Raw genomic sequence first — 23,505 nt, 5'->3', positions numbered from 1 at the left:
AAAAAAAAATACACTCCTCCCTCTGCACCCCGAGGCCCCGCCTGCGCCCATCCGCGTGGGTGAGCACCAGGAAAGTCGAGTGTCCGGCCAGCGGTGGCGGGTGAGCAGTCAGCAGGCCGACACCAGGCCCTTCTGGAAGGGGCAGCGGCGCTTGGGCCGGGGACCCCTCCTCGTCCTCGTCCTCGTCCTCGTCCTCGTCCTCCTCCTCCTCCGACGAGGACGAGCTGTCCAGCGTGAGGTCCACCACGTCGGCTCCCGGCTTCCCGTTCTCCACCGCCGCCCGCCGCGCCGCCCCCGCCCCGCGGCGCCCCCAGCCCGCGGGGCCTCCTGCACCACCGCCGTTGAGGTTAGGGTGGACAGGAAGCCCGTTGGCGTCCGAGGTGCCTTGAGGGCGACAGGGTGGGAAACGGAGGCGGTTGAGGGGCGGGGGGGGGGGGCGGGCCCGGTGGCGCAGCAGCGCCGATCGCTGGGCCTGGCGGGCTAGGCCCGAGCCGCGAGCCCCGCTCTCAGGGCTGGGACTCACCGAGCACCAGGATGGGGCACTGAGGGCTGCAGCTGCGCTCCTTCTCGGCGCGGATCGGGCACCACGAGCCGTCCTCCAGGTACTCGATCTCGTCGGCATCCTCACACACTCGCTCAGGATCTTGGACAGGAGCCTGGAGGGGCCGGTGGGGCTGACTCCTGGGCCGGCGAGAGTCTCCCCCGCCGCCCCCAGGCCTGGACTCGGGGGGGGGAACGCGTGCTAAGGAACCCACTTCTCTGCAGAAGTGGCTTCGGGAGAGCGGCCGCCAGGCCCGGCGTCCTCGGGGTCAGCGGCCCAGTCTCCCCGAGCGAGGGGCTGCGGTCACCCACCACAGTCTCGGCAGCACGGTGGCTGCCCACCCTGCCGCGGCTGGACGGCGTGAGCCTGGGGGTCTGGCCCCCAACCCGAAGCCGCTGCCCCCCCCCCACCCCGCCCCACCTTTCCAGAGAAGGAGACGGGCTCGGACAGGAGGTCTGTGCCGCTCACAACCCCCCCGAGAGGCTCTGGGGCGGAGCAGGGGGCACAGGGCAGGGCCACGGCACCCCCGCACGGACAACAGCACCGACGCAGCACCCACGGCGAGCCAGGCCCGGGGTCCCGTGCTCTGGCCCCGGGCACACGGAGATAATGCCAGCTGCACCCGTTCACAGATGCGGAGACTGAGGCCCGGGGAGGGGCGGGGAGCCCCCCGAAGCCAACGTGGCCAGAAAGCAGCAAGCCTGGGTTCCGCTCCTACCCTGCCAATTCCTGACCACAGGGCCTCAGTCGCCCCACCGACAGGATGAGGCCTACACAGCACCCACCGTCTCCAGCCACCGAGGGCCCACACCAGGCCAGGTCTGGGACAGGGATATACTTGCTGCGGTGGCAACCAGGCCATCACGGCCCCCAGCGTGAGCTCAGGGTCACAGCTGCACCGCCTCAGGGGACCCAACGACCGCAGCCGCTGTCACCCAAGAGGAAGGCCCTTCCCTGCTCCAGATACGCCGGTCGTCACGCCCACAGACCCAGCATCCTGGGGTCGCCCTGCGTCACGCAGCTCTGCACAGAGCCCCTTCCTCCTCCAGGCAGAGCGCGAGCCACAGGGGTCATCTCTGTCCAGCTTGGTTCTCCACACTCCCCACGCCCAGCTGGGACTTCTCTGAAGGCAGGATCTGTGACAAAGTCTCTCGCGGGGACCCCGGAATCACCCAGCGCACGGCCAGGGATGGGACAAAATGACGAATCCTCGAGGAAAAGCATGAATCGAGGACCCTGCCTCCAGGAAGCCTCCCTGGCTGTGCCCAGGCCCCCGCGGGATGCCGGGACTGTGGTCCGTGTGAGGCACAGCCGCACCCGAGCCCCAGACCCATCTGCCCCTGGAGCGGTCGGTGCTGCCGCCACTCGAGCCTGGGTGACCCGCTCCGGGCCTGTGGGGGTGGGGGGAGAGGCAGGCACGGGGCCGCACAGCTGCCAGGCCAGGAACAGAGCAGCCATTCAGCCCCGGCCCTTGTGCCCGGCCCCAGGGGCCTCCTCTCCTCCACCCCGAGGCTAGACAGCGTGGGGGCACTGGGGCGCGCCAGCTCAGCCCTCCAGAGGGGGCCCGGGCTCAGAGCTGGCCGGAACCTGGGTCTGAGTCCCGGCCTGGCCACCTGTGAGCTGGGGGCACCCAGAGTAGGTGACTGTCCCCTCTGAGCCTCAGTTTCCTCATCTGCAAGGTGCGGATGATGAGGCCCACCTCCTGGCTCGGTCGGGAGAGACGGCCCGACGAGAGCCTGAGTGCGGTGACCAGATGGAGAGAAGCACTCGAACTGGGGACACGCTCAAGCCTACGCCCCTACGGGCAGGAGCCCACTCCCGGGCCCATGGGGCACACACTTGCCCCACGAGGTTCATTGGCCCTCACAGACCTCCCGGTGCAGCAGCGAGGCCACAGACCCACTCCTGCCTGACCCCAGCCTCTCTCTGACTCCTGCCCCCCGCCCCCCCCCCCCCCAGCCCTGGGGACAGATGGGTGTGGCTGGCGCCTGGCAGGAGCTGGTCAGTCAGGTGCTGGGCTCGGTTTCTGGAAACCTAAGACCTGAGCAAAGTTTCCCCTTTGGGGAGAATGGCCTTTTTCCCCTTGTCCCCCTGTGGCTTGGGGAGGGCCTGCCGCTCAGGAGGTGGGGACAAGCTGGCTGCACACTGGCGCCACCTGGGAAGAAGGGCACAGGAGAGCCAGACCAGAGCTCAGGGCGGACGCGTCCTTCCCACCTTCCCGGCAGAGGCTGTGCCAAACCCCGTTTCGGAAACAGCTCTCTGGCTCGTGTGGGTGGACGTGAGGCGGGGGCTTCCTGGGGTCCCTGCTTGGTGTGGGGCAGACGCACTCCAGATCCGGAGGTCACGAGCAGACCTCCTGGGCCCAGACAGCCTCAGCCACGGCAACCACCGGGTACGCGGCACGGGCCCCAACAGGTCCCGCCGGGGCACCCGCCTCGCTCGTGGCCAGGCCTTCCGAGGCTGCCAAAGGGCTCCGCGGAGCCGCCCAGAGAGGCCCCCTCGTCGTGCGGCTCTGCGGCTCATCGCGGGGGCCGGGAGGGGGGAGAGGGCCCCCCCCCAACGCGCCCTGCCCCCCCCCCCCCTCCCACGGCGACTCACCCGTCGATGATGAGCTGGTCGTAGGGGGCCGGCTTGTCGCACACGGGGCACATCCAGGTGGGCTTCTTCTCGTTCATCTGGAGGTAGAAGACTGCGTCGAAGCACTGTAGGTGGGCGCAGGTCTCCGCCCGGCAGGGCACGGACAGCCGCATCTTCACCAGCTGCGGGGAGGGGGCCGGCGGGGTGAGCAGGCCACGTGGGCCGGCGCTGCCCCACCCCGCGGCGGGCGAGGGGACAGAACGCGCGCACCCCGACTCACCGGGCAGATGAGGGAGACCCGCACGCCCGTGGTGGCGATCTCGCTGTCAGGGTCCAGGCGCAGCTTCTCTTTGACTGCGGGGGAGGGGTGGCCGTTGTCAGCAGAGGGGACGGAGGCGTCTGCGGGGCTGGAGCCGAGGGGCGGGGCCCTCCCGCACCCGCCAATGCTGCCGGCTCCACACCCCACCCCCGCGTCAGGCACCCCCACTTGCACCCTCCCAGCACGAAGAGGTGCGCTGCGGCCGTAGCACCCAGGGCCGCGGAGGTCACCCGGAAAGCACCCCGGGCAGCGGCCGGCCATGCTGGATAACCGGGCGCCCCGACCCCGCGGCGGGTTTTACGGCCCACAGGCTTCGTCGGGAAGAAAGGTGGCGGCAACCGACAGCTGCCAACGGGGCGGGTCCCCCGTGACTGGGAGTCCCCACGAAGCCATCCCCGGAGGACTCGGCGAGGACTTGGGGGGGGGGGGGGCGAGGGTGGTCTTGGCGACCGGCGCACGCACGGGGGGGGCGGGGCTATCCCCCCCCCCCAGCAAACCCCGCAGGGGCGGGGCGAGAAGTCTACATCTCAAAAAAGGAAAAGGCGGCCAGTGCCCACCACAAAGCCAACCGCCTCCTGGAAAAACTCCACGGCAACGTGCAAGGCCCCTTCTCGACGGTGAACGCGGCACGGGAAGGCACTGGAAGGACACTCAGGCGCCGCAAACCCTGGGGCGGCCCGCAGGCTCCCTCCCTCCGGAGCTTTTTGGGCAGAACCGGGAGACTGGCCAGACCGGCTGCCAGACCCCAGCCCTTGAAGGCTCAGGACAGACGGCCCGGAGCTGCCCGGCCCCTCCTCCACGCTGGGTGGAGGGTGCTCATCCCCACTCCACTCTCCCCAACTGTCCCGAAGGCCACGTGGGTCCCTCACACCTCGCCGTGAACTTCGCCTCAGAGGTGCATCGGGTTTGGAGCAAGGCCGCCTCCCCCCGCCCGACCCAACAGAGACAAAACTGGGCGCAGCAAGGCGGCCACAGGTGAGACCAAGTACAAGACTTCCCGCGGCAACCAGCCAGCGGCCCAGAGGCCCAGCCTGGCGCTGGCTTCAGAGAGGAAGCCTGACCATGGGCTCCAGGCCGGGCGGAGGCAGCCCCACCCACGCTGGCCCCTGCGCACCCGGGGACGGCAGGGTCCACCCCCCCCCCCCCCCCCCCCCCCCCGTCGCCCACCGAGGTCAGCCAGACGTCCAGGCCCCCGCCCCCGCCCCGCGGGCTGCCGCCTACATGAATGCCGCCCAGCCCCTTGCCGATGCCGGCCCCCGGCCTGCATGGCCTGAATGCTGCTGGGGGCCTGCCTCCTGTGCTCAAGCTGGCCATTGTCCCCACAGGGAGACAGGCAGGTAGGGGGGCGGTTTCGAAGAAAGGGCTCTTTCAGGGAAGTGGGAGGCGGCGGGGTGGGGCGCACGGGCCAAGGCCCTGCCGCTCGGCACCTCAGTGTCCCCAATGGTCAGACGGGGACGTCGCCAAGTCCCCCGGCCCAGGGCCATCGTGTGCATCTGGTGGGAAGCTGTGGCAACCAGAGAGGGCCGCTGCCTTGCCTGAGGCTACACAGCCGCCAAGCAGATGAAGTTCCTGCTGTGGGCTGGGCAGCCCCTGGGCGCAGGGACACAGGAGGAGAGACAGGACCTGCTGTCTGCCCGTCTGGGGAGCGGTTCGCTTTCAGTGCTCCCTGCGTCCCGTCCCCCCTCCCAGAACACGACCAGTCTTGCTGTCTGAGGCCAGACTGTGTCACTGCCCGGGGCCCACAGCTGCAAACTGGGTCTGCCCCTGCCCTCCGTGTCCCTGGCCCCCACCCAGCAGTCGGAGGCATCTGCCTGGAACCCCCGTCTCCAGGGACGTGCCCGGCTCGGGGCTGTGGGAACGGCCCCCAGGTGCTCACCCTGCCAGGATGCCGGCGGGCTTCACCCTGAGCTCTCACCGCCCCGGGCTCGCTGGGCTAGAGAGCACACCTCCCTCATCCCTGCCTCGTCTGTGACTGGCTCCGCTCCTCCTCCCACGCTCCCCGGGGTGATGCACGGATGCTGGGGCGCGCCCCTCCCACGAGCTCACCCAGCGCCTTGCACAGCTCTGGATGCTTCACCCCGATGGTTTTCAACCTCTGCAGCAGCTCCGAAGAGGTCAGCTGTCGCACCAAGTACAAGGCCACGGAGTAGCTCTGGGGATACAGGCAGGGGAGGGGCTGTCAGGGCCCCCCTGGGGGGAGCGGGGGGTGGTGGCGGGCAGGCGGGCAGCGCCCCAACCCTACTCACCTTGCCATAGTTTCCCCAGGTGACGGTGATGCGGTTGGTGGCCGAGGAAAGGTACATGAGGTGGGTGAGGTTGATGGGGCGACACGGCCTCTTGGGCTCCACTCCAGGCTTATTCGAGGGGTAGTAGCCCTGGAAGCAGCCATGGGGGCTCACACCGCGGAAGATGCTCCTTCCGCGCCCTCAGCCCCGCCCCCGAGAGCAGGCCCAGGGCCGCCGGGGCGCCCCGCTCACCGGGACGGAGCAGTAGCTGTGGTTGACCTTCACGGCGATGTTGGGTGGGTACTGGTCCTCCTGGGGGCCGCTGGTGTCCGAGTAGCAAATTCTGCAATGGCAGCGGAGCCCATCAGGCCGTGAAAGGGGGCTCTGGATGGAGGGGTGGCCCTGAGAGGGGTGGGAGGGTGGACGTGGGGCCCGGGCGGAGGCCACAGGGGCCACGTCTGCCCGGGAGGTGGATCGCCGTTCTGCACGGTATTGGGGGGGGGGGGGGGTCTCGGGGCCCAAGAGCTGGTCTGAGCGAGGCTACCTGGGGACATGTCCGCAGGCAGAGGCAAGGACACACAGCAGGAAGAGAGGAGGAGCAGGACCCCCCCCGTGAGCGGGGAGCCCGAGAGACACCGTCGGGAGGGAGGGGGCCCGGTGGGAGGCACCTGCGGTGGGCGTGGCGGGGGCCGCGGCCCACCCAGCTTACCTGAGGACCACCTGCACGGCCTTGATCCCGGGCTGCAGCTCTCTGTGCGCCGAGGGGGTCAGAGGGGAGGAGAGGGGTCAGCGAGTCAGGAGGGCACTGAGCACGCCACACGGGCTAACCTGCCACCTCCCCTGGTGACGAAGTCCGTGGGTGCTGACTGAAGCCTCCTCTCCTGACTACTCACTGCTGACCGGGACAAAGGACCCCCCCTCTCTGGACAACTCGGGGGGTGTCCGCGTGGATATTAAATAGGTTGGTGGGTATGGGCCTGGCACGGGCCAAGTGGCCAACAAGTGGCTGCTCCAGCGGTGACTTCTGTCTCAGCTGCAGACGGAAAGGCCTCAGATAGCAGAGACCGGGGACGGCCTTTGTCCCTCATCTGTCCTCGCTCAGGGGCCCCTGCAGGACCCCGGGCAGTGTCTGGGGGGACATGTGTATTCATCACAACCAGGGAGGCTCCCGCCATCAAGTGGGACGGGAGCTGGGGATGCCGCTGAGGCCCCCCCACCCCCCGCCCAGGGCACAGGGCCCCCCTCTCCCAAGCCAGCAGCGCCGAGGGGAGCCGTGCTGGAGGGGACACTGGCCCCGTCCGGGGCCGCGGGTCAAAGGCAGGGAGGGCACGCAGACGAAGCACGCTGTCCAGGACAGGGGGCAGGGGCCACCGCACACACGGTGGGGGTGGGACGGGGCGTCGGGCCTCCGTGGGGTCTGCCGAAGGCCCCCCCCGCCCGGCAAGGCCAGCTCGCCCCAGACCACGCCAGCCCACCGCCCGCCGAGGAGGTCAGCAGGGGTGCGGGGCACAGCACACCTGGAGTTCCGGATCAGCTCCACTTGCCTTGGTGTCAGCGCAAAGATGCACGGGCTCTCCTGAAGCTTCTCGTTATTCTGTGGGACTGAAAACAGACTGAGGGTCAGGGGGACGTCCGGTCCCCGACGAGGGAGCCAACCGTACCCACGTCCACGGGGAGCGGGGAGCGAGAGGCTGAGCCCCACCTGGGCAGCCAGGCACGTGGGGTGGAAGCAGAGCCACCAGGGACGAGGTGCGGGGGGAGCCCAGCCCTTCCTGGTGCCACCCCGCAGCCTATGATTCAGGGAACGCCTCCCCCCACCTCCCCATTACGGGCCCTTTGAGAAGGAGCAGCCTTCTTAGCCCTCCAGGTTCAGGCGTCACTGAGGAAGACTGAGAAGCGCTGGGCTCAGGGAGAGGAGCCTGCCGGGCTGGCAGGATGCCGTGGGGCAGACTGCGTGCCCTTGAGCCAGCCGCTTCACCTGGAGCCTGCTTTCTCTGGGTCTGTACCACGCCAGCAACAACCGTGTCCCCACCCCGCACGGCTGTTCTGGACACCCGGCAAGTGCGTGCCTGTCTGTGTGGCGCTCGGCTTAGGCCCCCCTGCAAGGCACTGCTGGAGAGGACAGGGACAAGCTGGGGACAGGTTCTGCCTCGGGCATTCACGGCCGGCGAAGGAGACAGGGAAGCGAAACCACCCTGAGCCTCTAAGTGCACAAGAGTCACGGAGCAGCCCAGCTCACAGCAGGGACCCCACACACGGAGGCACGCTAGTCATTACAAAGTGCCTGCTGGGTGTACGAGTGGGGGAATGTCTGCCAGGGGATGGAGACCAGGGTGGTGACGAGCTGGCTCTGCACTCTCAATTACAACTGCATCGAGAACCCCAGGGGTGATCAGAAAGTGCTCTGAACTGAAAGAGAATACACAGCGCTCCAAAACTTGGGAGGAGCAGCTAACACAGTCGTTAGAGGCAAACTTATAGCTTTAAATGCTTCTGTTAAAAAGACAGAAAGAGGTTTCAAATAAGTTACTTGCACTTCCTCTATGAGAAACTAGAAAAAGAACAGAAAATTAAAGCCAAAGTCATCAGATGGAAAGAAATTAAAGATAAAAATAGCAAGGGAAAAAATCACTCAAGCGAGAGTTCTTTGATAAACTAGCTACAACGAACAGAAGATCCCAAGAACGCAGGCTGTCAAAACGAAAGACAGACAACAGTACAGATCCCACAGCCTTCTAGTTTAATATGGGAATGAGGTGAACGACTTTACACCAATAAATCTGATAAGTTAGATGAAATAGACAAATTCTTCCAAAGACGCAAATTACCAAACTGGCCCCAAAACATGCACGAAGTTTGAAAAGCCCTTTATCAGTTAGGGAAGCTGAACTCATCGTTGAAAAGTCTTCCACACACGAAAACCAGATCCAACTGGGGAGTTCCCTCGAGTATTTAAGGAGCGATATAGGGGCGCCTGGGGGGCTCAGTCGGTCAAGTGTCTGGCTCTTGGTTTCAGCTCGGGTCATGAACTCACAATCTGTGGTTTGGAGCCTTGCGTTGGGGTTTGCCCAGTGCAGAGCCTGCTTGGAATTCATTCTCTCTCTCTCTCTCTCTCTCCCTCTCTCTCTCTCTCTCTCTCTCTGCCCCTCCCTCCCTCCGTCTCTCTCTCATAATACATAAATAAGAACCTTAGAAAAAAATAAAAAGAAACGATACAGACTCCATACAAATTTTCAGAAAGTAAAGAGGACGCTTCGCTCACTCTACAATCCCGGCACGAGCCCGATACCAAACCTGACAAAAAGGCATCAAGGAAGGAACAGTGAAGGAGCGTGTGGGGGGCTCAGTCGGTCCAGCACCGGATTCTTGATTTCGGCACACATCATCACCCTGAGACTGAGCCCCACATCGCACGCCCTGGGCTGTTGGTGCTCAGCCTGCCCTGCTTGGGGTTCGCTCTCCCTCTCTGCCCCCCTCCCCCAATCCCACGTGTGCACACACACTGTGTCTCAAAACAAATACACGTTAAAAAAAAAAAAAAAGAAAAGGAATACTGTCAACATCCCTCGCAAACACAGACGCAAAAATTCTTCAGAAAATATCGGCAAACGTGCAGGCCCTTGGGATCTGGCCCAGGTTTGAAACCTCGACACGCCCACCGGCATGGCTCAAACGCAGTGACAACTTCCGGTGCTGGGGGGGAGGGGGAGGGGAGGGGAGGGGGGAGGGGTGCGAGCAAGTCTCTGCTGCGGGCACAACCCCTCCTCTGGAACGGCCGGGCAGCTTCCAGCAAAGTTAAACGCACAGCTACCCAATCGCTCAGCAACCTCGTATCTGCCCCCAGATAAAAGGAAATAGGTCCCCAGGAAGACTGTACAAGAACGCTCATGGCAAACGTATTTCTAGGAGCCCTAAACTGGAAACAACCCGAGTGGCGGCCGGTGCAGAAACAGACGAACCCTAAAACCGATGCCCCGCACGGCCACGCGGGCAACTCCAACCGCCAAGGTGCTGACCCACAGCAGGCAGACGCCGAGAAGTACCTGACACACGTGCCCTGGCCCGCGTCCAGGAACAGGCGGAACTCGCCCGCAGTGACAGGAATCGGGACGACGGGGGGTGCCTCTAGGGGTGCGGGTCGAGACGGCGGACGTCCGAAGGGGTGGGGGGCTTTACGTGACGGAAATGTTGTGGGTCTACGGCGTTTGGGTTCCCGGGGTAAGACTCAAACTACACACCGAGGATCTGAGGACTTTGTCGTATGTAAATTACACCTCAGCTTTTAAACATTTAAAGCTTCACTGGAAAGGGGCGCCTGGCAGGCTCCATCGGTGGAGCAGGTGACTCCTGATCTCCGGGTTGTGAGTTCGAGCCCCACGCTGGGCACAGAGATTACTTTCACTCCAGGACAGCTGATGAGGGAATGCCAGGCGACCCTGAAACGGGAAAGCATCCAGAAGCTGTTCAAGCTCCGATAAGGGGTGGACCCCGAGATGCTTCTGTTGGCCGAAAGCAGCAGGTGCAAACAGGTGTGTATCACACCAGATCTGCGTCACCGGGCAGAGGGAGAGATGTGTGCAAAGGACATCTCTGGATGGGGGGCTCTGTGAGAGCTGGCCACAACCACCGCCTCAGAGGAGTCAGCTTTCCTTTTTTTTCTTCTTTATTTATTTGGGGAGAGACAGACAGAGCGCACAAGCAGACGAGGGGCAGAGAGAGCACGAGAGAGAGAATCCCAAGCAGGCTCTGCTCTGTCAGCACAGAGCTCGACGCGGGGCTCGAACTCACAAACCACCAGGTCGTGACCTCAGCAGAGATCAAGAGTCCGATGCTCAGCTGACTGAGCCACCCAGGCGCCCCAAGGAGTCAGCTTTCTTTCTACTGGCCGAGCCCTTGCAACACTGGTGGACGGACTGTTCTCGTAAAGCGCTGGAGTGTAAATATTTTTGGTTTCTGTGGGCCACATGCCCTGTGCCTCAACGTCCCCGCTCTGCCTTGTACCACGAAAGCCACCAGAGATGGCAAACAAATGGGCGTTGGCTACGGGTCAATAAAGCTCGGTTTTCGAGAACAGTCAATGAAGCTGGCCCCCGGGCCCGAGGTGGCCGAGCCCTGCTCCCGAACCTTCTGAATCCCAAACCACAAGAGTAGGTAACCTACTTCAAAGCAAACGCAATTGAAATATAAAAACCAGCTCGGCTCCGAAGCCAGACCACGTGGGTTCGTACCCCAGCTCTGCCCGGGTGCGCACCGCTCTCCCCGTCCGAGCCTGGGTGCCTCCCCGCGCGGACCCGCTTCTCCGGGCTCGGGGCCGGGCGTGTGGCCGGAGCTCGGCAAGAGGTGGCCGCTCTAACTGCCAAACCACTGCCAACCCATGCTCGCGTGTTGAGGGCCTGGCCGGTCCCCGCGGAGTCCCGCTTAGGGCCCTGGGGGAGGGTCGCCCAACTGGGGGGTGGGGGAGCACACAGGCCACCTGCAGACATGCCCAGACCTGCCCAAAGAGCCAAGGGGCAATTATTTCCTGGGGGCGGGGCTCCCCATACCTAAGACGGGCTGCGAAGGCTGAGGGGAGTCGAGTACCACCCTCGACCCGGGGAGGCGAGCTGCCACCTGGGTTGGGGCACAGCATACCCGGCACGGTGGGAGGGGGCTGGGGGTCCCCCAAACCCAGACCTGTCATCCACTGAAGTGGTGGCTCCGCCCCTCCAGCAGCTCCGAGCAGAGACGCAGGCAGCATCCACAACTCGTGGCACTCCTACCCCCCCCATCAAGTCCCAAGTGGCTCCAATTTCGAAACGCACCAGCAAGGTCCCTGTCCCACACAGACCTCTCACTGCCCACCCCCACCCCAGCAGGTCACCGTCTGCCGCTTGGGGGATGCCATCCCCACCCCTAGTGGCCTTGATTCCACAGCAGCCATCTCGGCCACCTCCTCCTGTTGCCCGTGTGTCAAGAACATCCTGCCTCAGGGCCTTTGCACTTGACATCCCCTCTTCCAGAACATTCCTTCCCCAGTGATTTAGATGGCCCTGATGTCTCTGAAACCTGCTCAAATGCCACCAGAATGACAGATGTCCCTGAACACCTTCATTTAAAAACTGCTATCCTCCCAAGGGCACCTGGGTGGCTCAGTCGGTTAAGCACCTGACTGTGGCTCGGATCGTGATCTCAGGGTTTGTGAGTTTGAGCCCTGCGTCAGGCTCTGTGCTGACAGCTCAGAGCCTGGAGCCTGCTTTGGATTCTGTGTCTCCTTTTTTCTCTCTCTGCCCTTCCCCCACTCACGCTCTGTCTCTCCTTCTCCCTCAGAAATAAACAAACATTATAACTGCCACCCCCCCCCCCCAGGGGTACCTGGGGGCTCAGTTAGGTGTCTGACTCTCGGTTTCAGCTCAGGTCATGATCTCACGGTTCGTGGGATGGAGCTCTGCATCAGGCTCTGTGCTGACAGCTTGGAACCTGCTTGGGATTCTCCCTCTTTCTCTCTGCCCTTTCCCACTCACATGTGCTCTCGCTCAAAATAAACTTTAACAAACAAAAAACCCAAAACACTACAACTCCCCAACAACCTCCTGCAATTCTGGTCTCCCCATCTCCTTCCCCGCTCGATGTTTCTCCAAGACTTTTACCTCCTAAGAATCAACATAATTTCCCGGTGTCTTTGAACAAACCCAGAAGTACGTCTTGTGGGGACACAGGCTGCCGCAAGGCGGTGGGGACCCCGCCAGGTGGAGCACAGGCTGGGATGAGGTGCCCACCCCAGGCCCCAGCGCCCCCCCAGGGACTAAAGGGAGGGAACCCCTGTTCCCAGGTCGTCTGGGAGGACCGGAACCAGCCTCCGGCTCAATCCCAGACACCAACAGAGAGGCCCGGCACAACATGTCCACCCCAGCCGCCAGGCCGCCTTGCAAACTGCCACCAGCAAAGAACACTTCACGACCGGAGCAGATGCTCACGATACACCGGGGTGGGGGGGCGGAGGGGGAGGGAGGTGCTAAAACCGTAGTTAGAACACGGCTGTGGTCCCGAAGGGTCGCACGCGCGGAGGAAGGACGGTGGCAAGAACACGCCCAAACCTCCAACAGGGGCCTGTTCCTGTTTCTATGACGCACACACACTTGCACACGAGCTTCGGGAGCAAGCAAAGAAAAGGAGACCTTGAACAGTCAATCGGAGGGGCGCCTGGATGGCTCGGTCAGTTAAGCGACTGACTCTCTTGGTTTTGGCTCAGGGCATGATCTCGTGGCTCATGAGTTCGAGCCCCGGGTCGGGCTCTGTGCTGGAAGTGCAGAGCCTGCTTAGGATTCTCTCTCCCCTCCTCTCTCTCTGCCCCTCCCCTGCTCACATTCCCTGCCCCTCTCTCTCAAAATAAGTAAGTAAACTTAAAAACAAGTCAATCAGATAGGCCTGGTCTCCCTCCCGCTGGCCTATCGCCTCCTGCACCCTAGAACCTCAGAGAAGGAGAAAGGCCCACCCTCTAAGCCAATGCCCCCAGACCCACAAGGTCTCTGACTCCTGGCCCAGCCGCCCACCCCCCCACCCCCCGCCCCCGCCATGACGTAGCCCCAGGCCCCCGAACGGAGCAGTCGAGGTCTCAGAGGTGTTGTGGCTGGTGCGAGTGGCGCTGCGGTGGTGCTGGGGGAGGAGAGGGGAAGACAGGTGCCCCGGGCTGGGTGCAGAGGGCCCGGCGGGCAGCAGGGAGCAAGCAGGCACAAGCCCTGGGTCGGGGGCTCCGGGCTCACGCCCACCTCCGCCACTCACAGGGGCTCCCACACGCAGCCGGCGGGCTCGTGACTTGCTGCCCCCGGGAAGTTACGCGGATGGAAGGGGCTCACACGCTGAAGGAGAGCTGCAGAATGTTAGCTCAAGGTCATTCTCGCCGCGGCCCCCCACACTGCTTCCCAGCAACGAGCCTCTGCTCACATGGGCACCCCCTGCCCTGCTCCACACCGTCGATGCAGCGACGGAACAAACGAGGCCCAGGCGTCAAAAGACACATACAGGTTAATAAGCAATGTCAGGGTCGGGGACAGGGCCACAGGGGATAAGAGGGCGGTGACGAGATGAGGGAAAGCGAATAGGAAAGAAGACGAGCTTTAGGTTAGGTGACTGGGAAGGGAAGGCCCATGTAGGGTCTGGGAAAGCGTGAGACAGCAGGAACAGCACGTGCAAAGGCCCCGGGGCAGCACCAGGCCTCGTGGTTTGGAGGAACAGTGAGGCCTGTGTGGCTGGAGCAGAGTGGGAAAGGGAGGAAGAGAGAGACAGGGAGGGAGGGCAGGGAGGGGACCAGGCAGAAAAGTCAGCGGGTCATGGCAGTGTTTTGAGCAGAGGAGGGACACGACCAGCCCACTATTTTAAGTTTCCTCTGACTGCTGGGGAAGACGCAGGTGACGTACAGGGAGAGACCAGGGGGGCGGCCAGGCAGGGGGGCCTGAAGCTGGGAGATCAGACCTGGAATGGATGTGAGGAACCACGGAGGGGGCTCTGCGCCTCAGGGGGAACACCCACCCCAGAGAGGACCCAACGAAAGGAGACCTGGAAAAGCTCACCAGACCTTCAGCGACCCCAACGTCCTCAGGACAGCCCAGTCGGTCCCCACTATCCCCACGGCCCGCTCATCCCGCGTTCTCTGGCCTCTCTCTCCTGCGCCACACAGCTCCCGTCCCCACGCCTTCCGTTCCTGAGCCCTCGCTCGCTGCCAGGCCTGTGCCCACCACCCCGCTGCCCTGCTCCTTCCTCTCTGTCATGCTTATGGCTACTCGGCCCTCAGGTCTGGAACTCGGCCTCCTCCAGGAAGCCTCCTGACTGCCACCTCCTCACAAATGCATAATGAGGTGCTCCTGGCACTGACTGCCCCCAGGGAAGCCTGCACTCCCCAGTCACTCCCCTCAAGGCACCATTTAATCGTGTCTAGTGCAGCTTCCGGGCAGAACACTCCAAGCGGGGGACCCCACGCCTGCCTGGCTGCCCGGGCAATACCACCCAAAGGCTTCAGGGGCTGGGTGAGGGACGCACGTGTGCCCCGCACGACAGGGCAGCTGCCGGACAGGCAGGCCTCAACCAGCGTCGGGCCCCCCAGCTGTAGGGGCACGTAGAGAGCCAGGGGGACCTCGGGCACCATCGCCCCAGGGCAGCGGGGACACGGACAGCCCCACAGCCCGAGCCGCTGGCCGCAGGCCGCCAGAGCCTCGCGGAGCAGCACTGCTCAGGTCAACACGTCTCCTTCCTTCTGCCCTCAAGTCTCAGGACGGCCTCTCCTCTCTCCCACACGCCCAGACGGGGGTCCGGGCCTCCCCCCGTCAGACTGGCCGCTGACACCGCGACCAGGACTGTGTTCCCTGGCACACCTCCCCCGAATTCTGCCGTGGTCGGGAATCGGGTGCCCCTCTCCTGGCTGGGACGGGGAGGACAGCCGGGCTCTTCGAGCTAAGAGGCGGCCTGGGCTCCAGAACCGTCACGTGGTTCAAGATGGGTTCTTCCCCACAGGGGTGCAGGGCACGATGACTCGGGGAGGGTCAGAGTTGAGAACACGGCCCCGGGGCCCCTTCCTCAGGATGGTGTGTGACCTCGGGCCGGTTTCCCGACCTTTCTAGGTGCCGGCCCCACTGCAGCCCATCATTTGTCTCCCGAGGTCCTTCCAGCTCCTGGGTCTGTGACTCCATTATTCTCCTCCCCTCCCCCAACCCAAACATTCCACTCCCTGTGATTTATGTCCCCTCTGCACCCGGCACGGTCTCCATCCTGGAGCTAGAGCCGGCCGGCGGCTCTTCCGGGGAAACAGACCAGAGTGTTTGGACCTCATTTTGGTCAGCAGGTCATGGTCAGGAGCGAGGGGGAGGGGGAAACCGGCTGAGCTCGAGCCTGCTGGAGTGGCTCTGGGGCAATGCCAGGGCTGCAGAAGCTGCCACAGGGAGGCGCCCAGGTTGAGGGGCGGGTGGCCAACATCGCCGGTCCTGGAACAGAGGGACCAGACCGCTTCGGGGCCAGATCTGGGCCCCACGAGGGCTCTCCCGATGAACCTGGCAGTCGCCAGGGGGTCCCCGAGGACGGGAGTCCCAGGGAAGCCAGGGAAGGGGTGCACTCAGGATAGGGGCGGGGGAGTGGGTGGGAACAAGGGCAGGGCGGGGTCGGCCTCTTTGTTCTGAGCCGCCAGCAGAGTCATTCCTGGTGCAGACAGGGGAGCAGACTCTCCCGGAGATCAGGTGACTGGGGTCCCCGGGGGCTCAGGGCAAAGTGATGCATTGTGGGGCGGGGGCGGGAGTGGGCCATGCAGGAAGGAAGCCCATGGTCCAGGCAGGGGAGGGAGGCTGCCGGCCCTGGAGTTCAAAGTCACCTCTGTCCCCCACCCAGTGCCAAGCCTGACTTACTGCTTCCCGGTGAAAACCCAGCCTCTCTATCACGAAGATCATCCTCGAGTCCTTAGGAACCTGAAACGTCACCCTGACCTTCAGAGCAAGCCAGTCCCAAGGCCCGCAGAGCCTGCCAGAGTCCCTGGGGGTAGGGGCAGAATGGCTTCCAACATGCACAGAGAAGCTGGGGGGAGCAGACAGGGAAGGCGTCCAGAAGCTCAGGAAAGGGCCTCGGGTCTCCGGTGCGGCCACGTCGACCCCACAACAGGTGCTGCTATGGCAACTTGCTCCCCACCCGGGGGCCGGTGACAAACACTGCCCGAGAGGAAGCAGGAGGGCAGAGCCTCAGGGTCCCGGGCCCGGACCCCCGGCAACTCCTTCCTCCACCCGCCGCAGCCTCTCCCGGAACCACAGCCCCCTCGCCGAACCTCACGGAGCTCAAGGGCTCCGGCGAGGAAGGGGGCTGGACACGGCGGGCTGGCTGGCACGGGCCGGCGTGGAACGCTGCGTGCAGAGAGGGGCCCCCTGGCCGAGCGAGACAGGACGCTGGGTCAGCAGGGTGGGAGGGAGCGAACCACACAGCGAGGGGCATGGCAGGTGGGGGCCCGGAGGGACCGTGGCCTCTGCCACGGCACGCAGGGACCGACGCACGGCGAGGGCCAGGGCCAGGTGTGCAGCGGGGGCGTGGTAAGGACGCGGGGGTTGAAAGGGAGAAATGGGGAATGGGCCGCAGGGGTGGCAGGACCCACGGCGCCGACGAGGCTGGGGGCACCTCTAGGCCCTAAACGAGGAAAGCCGGAAGGGAACCTTCGCGAGGGCGGGGGGCGCTCTCGGTCTCCTGCCGCGTTCCCAGGGTGGGCCCCCCCTGCCCTGAGATCGGGGCAGCACGTGAGGCCGAGACCAGGCTGACACCCGTCCCGGCCCCATCATCACAGCTGCTGGCAAGGGGCTGGGGGCCTGGCCGCGTGCACCGCTCTAGGGGCCTGGCATGCGGCAGGTGCCCCATCAACACGGAGGCCAGATGAATAAGCAGGGAGGAGCCACAGACCCCTGGCATGGGTCTCCTCCAGCCCCAGCGTACCTCTCGGGGGCACGGCTAGCCATTCCCTAGCCACCTGGCCCATGCCGACAGGCCCGAACCCATTGGCCGAGGCTGCTCCCATGGGGCGCCTACCCTCTGCAGAGGAAAGGTTGGATCCAACTTCCAGCCCCTTTGCCACCCACCGGGAGTTAGGACCTGGAAGCCAGCATCCCAGGTGGCCCCCAGCGATCCCTGCCTCTGGACGGCCCAGCCCGGTCCAGTCCCCGCCCACGATGTACAGAGCTGGTCTGTGGGACGGACGCGATGCAAAGCAGAGAACACGAGGTCATGCCGCTTCGAAGCTTAGGGCATCGAGAGGACGTGGCTTCTGGCTGATCCTACACAGATGTGCACACTAACCCTCCCTCCCCCCCCACCCCCACCCCCACTGGTTCCACAGGAAGCCGGCCACCGTTACACACAGCGAGGACGCTCGAGCCATCCACGGGCACCATGTGGCACGAACTGAGGTCTCTAGTCCACAGCCAGCAAGAAGCCAAGTCCTGCCGGCAGCCAGGTGAGCGGGTGGACGCCAGCCCCAGTCGGGCCTTCAGATGAGACAGCCCCCAGCCAACAGCTTTACTGAGACCTCATGAAACCCTGAGTCAGGACCACCCGGCTAAGCCACTCCCAAGTTCTGAGGCTCACAAACAGAGCAGATGAACGTCCAATACTTTAAGCTGCTAAAATTTGGGGTCAATTGCGAGACGACGCTGTGTGGCTAATATAAAGATTCAGAGGTGCCCCTGCGCTTCCTGAGAGGGAGAGCCCCCCGCAACCCCATGGCCCTCGTTGGTCCCCAGAAAACGCTCCAGGGCGGTGACGGGCTGGCCGTGGCCACTGGGCCCATGCCCGGTGGGACCCCCAGGGCAGTGGCAGACTCACCCAGCTCTGTGGGCTTCAGCAACTCATCGAGCATGTTAAAGAAGGGCAGTTTCACCAGACGCACTTCTGGCTTGAGGGTCTTGGCGGGCAAGCGTCCAAGTCCGTTCAAGTACTTCCCATAGAGCACGGGGTAGTCAATGTTGGGGCCCGAGAGGGGAGTCCTGGGCACCGTGCCAGCCCGGTCATAGGTTGAGTGCATGGTCAGGGGGTCCAGGGGCCGGTGGGGTTGGGGGACAGGCTCCGAGCTCTTCTTGGCGTAGCGTGTCTCATACAGCTCTTTGATCTTCTTGAACAGCTCAGGGCTACAGTCAAACTGGACCAGCTGGAGGGCCCGGGTGACAAGTTCGTGTTTAAGTCCACTCTTACTCCGGCCGACAAAACCCAGGAGCATCTGAAGATCGGAGACTCGGAAACTCATCACCATGTTCTGGGAAAAAACAGACACACGTGCTCAGAAGGGACACTGCCAGATTCAGGGGCTGTCCATGGGACAAGGGGCTTTCTGGAGCCCCCTGGGCCCTAACTAGGGGGGACAGCAAAGTGAGACCCCATCAGGTGCTGCCTGGCCCTGCCCCCGAGCCCCCTTCACTCTAGCTGGCAGGAGCAAGAACCCAGGAGGAGGAGGCAGCTTTAGCACCGGGCCCACTAGCCCAGGCTCGGTCCCACCTCCGTGTCTTTACTCAGGCTGCCAGCTCACCCTTCCTTGTGATGCCCCCTCCCAGCTCAGCCCTGCTCCCCTCCTCCTCCTCGAACCTCCCTCAGCATTGCCAACGCAGCAAAAGCTTCTGACTGCCCCCCCGCCCAACACACACACACCATTGCCTTCTATTTTAGGTTCTCTTTTCCCATCTTCAAGCCTGAAAGCATCCCCAGGGCAGGAACTGAGGATCTTGCTTTACCCGTAAACAGCCTCAGCCACTCCCTAGCCAAGCACACTAATGGCCTCTCTGACCCTCGGTCTCTTCATCAGGATGACAGGATTCACTTCATCGGGATGTGGGAAGGACCAGAGGAGGTAACGTACACGGAAAGCAGAGTAAATCAACATCGGCCACGAACGTGTTTTCCCTTCCGTCTGGAGAATGGGAGCCACAACTTAATACTGATCACCTGCCAGGAACTGAGCTGCGCGTGTGATTATACACTTAACTCTGATTCTTAAAACGACCCTGCCAGGCCGGGGTGAGCGCCATGTTATAGCCAAGACCTAAACGTAGGCCCGGGCCTGACTCTGAAGCCAGGGGGTAACTTCCCCCCTCGGCACCGCAGGCGTCCGCACGGAGCTGAGCGCTGGCGGGCATCAATCGTCCGCCATATTCCAGCGGGCCTTCTCTGCCTCGACACCGTGGACAGCGGGGCTGGACTGTTCTCTGGGGCGGGGCCGCCCTGGGCACTGTGGGGTACTCAGCAGCATCCCTGGCCTCCCTCCACTCGATGCCAGGAGTGACAATCGCCAGACCCCAGCGGTGACAATCACAAACGTCCCCCGGACGCTACAAAGCATCCTCTGGGGAGGGGATCGTCCCACTGAGAACCGCGGGTCTGAGGGGAAGGCTTCGGGAATCCAGCGGCCACAGAGGCCGTTCACTGAGCTGCGGCAAAGTGATGAAAGAGGTCGGGCAGGGTCCCTCCAACTAAATCAAAGCGAACACAAGAGCTCAGCTGATGCCAGTGTTTTCTTTGGGGCTGCCCGGCTGCGGCCTGCCCTCTGTGAGATCCCGGACACCGAGGGGGAGTGAAGGGTGTGAGGGTCCCCCAACATGCTACACGAGCCAAGTATCCTTCGAGGATGGGCCACCCGCACCGAGCCCCAAAGCTGGCCTGTGCTGAATGCAATGTGGTGGGAAAAAGAAACTTCCAGGGGAACGGGGCAAACAGGTACATGAGATGACGGTAGGGATGGAAAGCTGGCGAGCACAGGGCAGGACGGCACCCAAGGAAACCAATAAAGCCCTTAAATTCAACTTAAGAGTCTGACAGTCGGGGGTGGGCGGGAACCCGGCCAGGGTGTTTACACAGTGGTCTCGGCGCCAAAAGGCTCTGGGGTTTCCCGTTTCCTGGCTGCTCAAGGGTGAGGCGTGGAGGCTGATGGCAGCAGGGGGACTCAGAAGCCCCGGGTTCCCAGATGACCCTGGCCCCTCTGTCAGGCCCCTGTGTGCTCTCCATCCAAGCAAGATGTGTACCCTCTCCCAGGCGTATAGCAGACAGACACCTGCTGACGGCGGAGGGGCTGTCGGGGCACAAAACCTGATACCGATGCGCGGGGTGCCCGGCCTGCCTGCGAAATCTCAAGGGGGAGCCCTTTCCTTGCTGTAGGGCCTTCTTCCCAGCCCTGCACTATGGGCAATGTCTGCCACAAGGCCACTTCCTGCTCACGAGTCTCCCAGGGGGCCGTGCCCGCCAGGCAGGTGAGTCGGCTGAAGCTCCGTGAAAGAAGCGGCCGGCCCAGGGCCTCCCTGCATAGTCAGCGGCAGGGGCCATCCGACTCCTGAGGGCGCTTCCTTCCGCTCCCACCCAGCTGTCCGGGGGCCTGGGGACCCTCACATCCCAGCACAGCTCCTGCCTCGGGACCTAAGCACTGTGCCGGCCCTCAGCGAGCCCTGAACGCTTGTGCAAACAGAAAGACTTCACCTTCCCTAGCCTGACTTCCTACCTTGAGCAGAGAAAATAGGCTTGCAGGCAAGATGTTTCTTCTGGAAGAGGCCCAAGGCCTTGGAGGGGAGAGGAGATGTCATGTGGAAGCTGACTCCCCGACACGGAGCTAAAGGCAGGTGGGCTCCGCGAGCCGAGTCTGACCACAAGGCATCTTCTAACCCGATCCCGCCCCCGGGAGCGCCCCGCCCCCGCCGAGGCCTGGCCCTTTCACCAGGTTGGACATCCCGAGCTGCCGCACGAGCATCCTGGGGCACATCCCTCAAGCTGCCATATGCTCACGACTCGGATTTCTCAGCAGCTGCCACCACCACGAAGCCCGCCCTTGACACTGGGGGGGAGGGGGGGGATAGCGTGACAGGGGCACACGCGCTCAGGAAGACGCCCCGAGCGCTTTGCAGATCACTTCCTGCCAAGGCTTCCACCTACCCCGCCTGGCCCTCAGATCCGTGTTTGTAAACAGCACCGGGCCCCAGCGGCTTCCACGGTCTCAACTCTGGGCTTGTTTGGAGCTGAGTGGGAAAACAGCCTGGGCAGAGCTGCCGGTTCCCTCAACCTGCCTCGGGGACAGGTCCCTCGGAGCATGAGGGGAAAAGTTCAGGTCCTCGTCTCCGGGGGACAGGGGGCCTGTGCAAAATGCCACACACCACCTCAGGGGGTTCACTGAACAGAGGCGCCCGTTTGAGGCAACTCGAAAGAAGGGTCAACTTGGTTTAATTGGGGTGGGGGGCCCCCGGCCACCAGAGGGCCAAGTAGAGTTCATCAGATCGGATTTCAAGGCCCTGGATGGTATAGAAGAATCTAGTCCCCACCCTGGGGGGACGGGGGGGCGGCGGGGAGCAGGGGCCCAGGGGCCCAGAATCGCAGCCCCACAGGACGGCTGAATTTCAGGGCTCCGGGGGACTTCAAGCCCACCAGCTGCCACCTTGGGCCTGCAGAGTCCAGACTTCCTCATCTCCAGGGCAAGTCTCAAATTTCTCAAAACGCTAGACACGGGTAGGGTGTGGAGTGCAGGCATTGGAGGGGGGGACACTCCGGGGGTGAAGGGAGCTGCATTTCAGATCTCAGTGGGAAAGGAAGGGAGAAAGAGGAACCAGAGAAAGAAAACATTCACAGGTCAGGACCCTGGGGAGGGGAGACTGGGGGCGGGGCAGGGGGCGGAGCCTCTGTCCAGCAAAGGTCCGGTGCCCCACTTCGCTGCCACCAAAGGCCTGGAGTAAACTTCGCAAGGAGGAAGAAAACCACCCCAGTGTAGTTCGGGACAAGGTCTCTGGAGCCTTGCCGTGAGGGAGGTACCTGGAAAAAAGGTACATCCCTAGAACAGGGATGGCATCTGTGGGACGTGGAACCTGGACCCCAAAATGGAGTAAGCACGAGGAGCACTAAAGAAAGAGGTGGGGAACTCTCCATGAATCAGTGCAAAAAACCGGCAGCAAGGGAGAGAGAGCCTTAGAAGCCAGAGTCGGGGTGCGTAAAAGGAACCAAGGCAGGGGTCTGGGAGTTGTGTGGAGGGAGTATGATCTGAGTAGACTCACCAGGGAGTATAGGAGAAACGGCCAGTATGGGGCCTGATCTTGCTACGGTGAAGTTTACAGACCCCAGGAGCAGAGTCCAAAGCCTCACAGATGCTGTCCCCAGGGTAAGTAAGACGGGAGAGGAAGGCAGAGCCCAGGACCCGAGAATGAGGAGAGAATTAGGAAGGCTTTGAACAGAGAACAGGGATCAGGGCTCCATCCCAGGCTGGAGAGCAAACTCAAGTGACTCCGTGCCCACTCGGAGGGCGAGAGAGATGGTGTCAGGAGGGGGGCGGGGCTCTGGGATCAACGCGGGAGCTGAACTAGGGGTCCAAACTCCACCCTAGGGCACAGACCCCCAAAGAACACTGTGTTTCCGGGTGCTTCGAGCCCCTGGGTCATCACCCCGGATGGTGGAATCGGTGGCAGCAGGATCAAGGGACCCTTCCGATCAAGGAGTCGCCGACCCCAGCTGGTCTGCTGGGCGGGGAGGCTGAGACCCAGATGCTAGTCCTCGGTGCCGTGGGGGGTGGAGAGGAGAAGACACCTCCCCCCACCCCAGGCCAGAGCGTAGGACCCCGGCTCAGAGCGAGGAGGGGACGAGCAGCCCAGCCCGTCATGCTGTCCGGAGGACTGTTCCTCTAGCTGGGAGGCGCGGCCCTGTCCCCGTGCTTAGGGAGACTGGACCCTAACCACTAGGGCTAGTGGGGGGGGGGGGGAGCGACCCCGCCTCAAGCCCGGGAACCAACCCCCAGCCCGAAAGCTAGGGTAAGGTTTGGGGGGCCCCGCCCCCGGCCTCCCCGCCCCCCGCCCGCACCCGGCGCGCCAGGGCCAGGGGCGGGCGAGGGGGCCGGGCAGCGAACCGCGAGCGGGCCGCGCCGTGGGGCCCCAGGCGGAAGGCGCAGACCTCCGCCCGCCGCCCGGCCCCCGCCCCCTCTCCCGCCCGCCCGGGCCGGCGCTGCCGCTCACTCACTTTGGCCTCCACCAGCTCCGCCGCCATCTTGGCCACCAGCGTCCCCCGCGCCGGGAGCCCCCAGCCGTCGCGTCACGTGACCGCCCGCCACTCGCGGGCGGGGCCGCCATGGCGGCCAATTAGCACCCGCGCGCCCTCCTTCCCCCCGGCCGGCGAGCGGTGCTTCGCAGTGCGCAGGCGCGCGCGACCGCCGCCCGGGCCTCGGGCCAATCAGGGAGGCCCGACGCCGCCACCCTCCCTTCGCTTGCGGCAGCCACGCCCACCCCTGGCGGCGTCCGGCTTCTTAAAGGGATACTAGCCCTGCACAGGTGGGGTTCAGCGCTGGGTCCTGTCTAGGGAGGAAGGAGGGAAGGAGGGGGCGGTGGCGACAACAATGCAGCCAGGTGTCGCGG

General features: G+C 63.9%; 2 protein-coding genes across 2 annotated transcripts in view; one reads left to right on the top strand and one right to left on the bottom strand.

Moving 5' to 3' along the window:
* Positions 1–23,505, top strand: part of MAP2K2 (mitogen-activated protein kinase kinase 2) — a 211,776-nt gene that overhangs the window by 61,738 nt on the left and 126,533 nt on the right. The window lies entirely within an intron of this gene.
* Positions 2–23,240, bottom strand: PIAS4 (protein inhibitor of activated STAT 4). Its single transcript, XM_053898095.1, is given in 13 exon segments — positions 2–165; positions 167–384; positions 524–629; positions 632–656; positions 3,140–3,300; positions 3,399–3,472; positions 5,484–5,589; positions 5,684–5,812; positions 5,915–6,005; positions 6,372–6,413; positions 7,180–7,264; positions 17,975–18,401; positions 23,114–23,240. Coding segments are annotated over 13 exon segments (1,548 nt in total). The 5' UTR covers positions 23,141–23,240; the 3' UTR covers positions 2–108.

This window comes from Panthera pardus, unplaced genomic scaffold (genome assembly GCF_024362965.1).
Source record: "Panthera pardus isolate Hobbes unplaced genomic scaffold, ASM2436296v1 HiC_scaffold_8, whole genome shotgun sequence".
NCBI classification, from domain to species: domain Eukaryota; kingdom Metazoa; phylum Chordata; class Mammalia; order Carnivora; family Felidae; genus Panthera; species Panthera pardus.
Note: the sequence above shows the minus strand (reverse complement) of the source record. Positions and strands in the feature narration are given on the sequence as shown.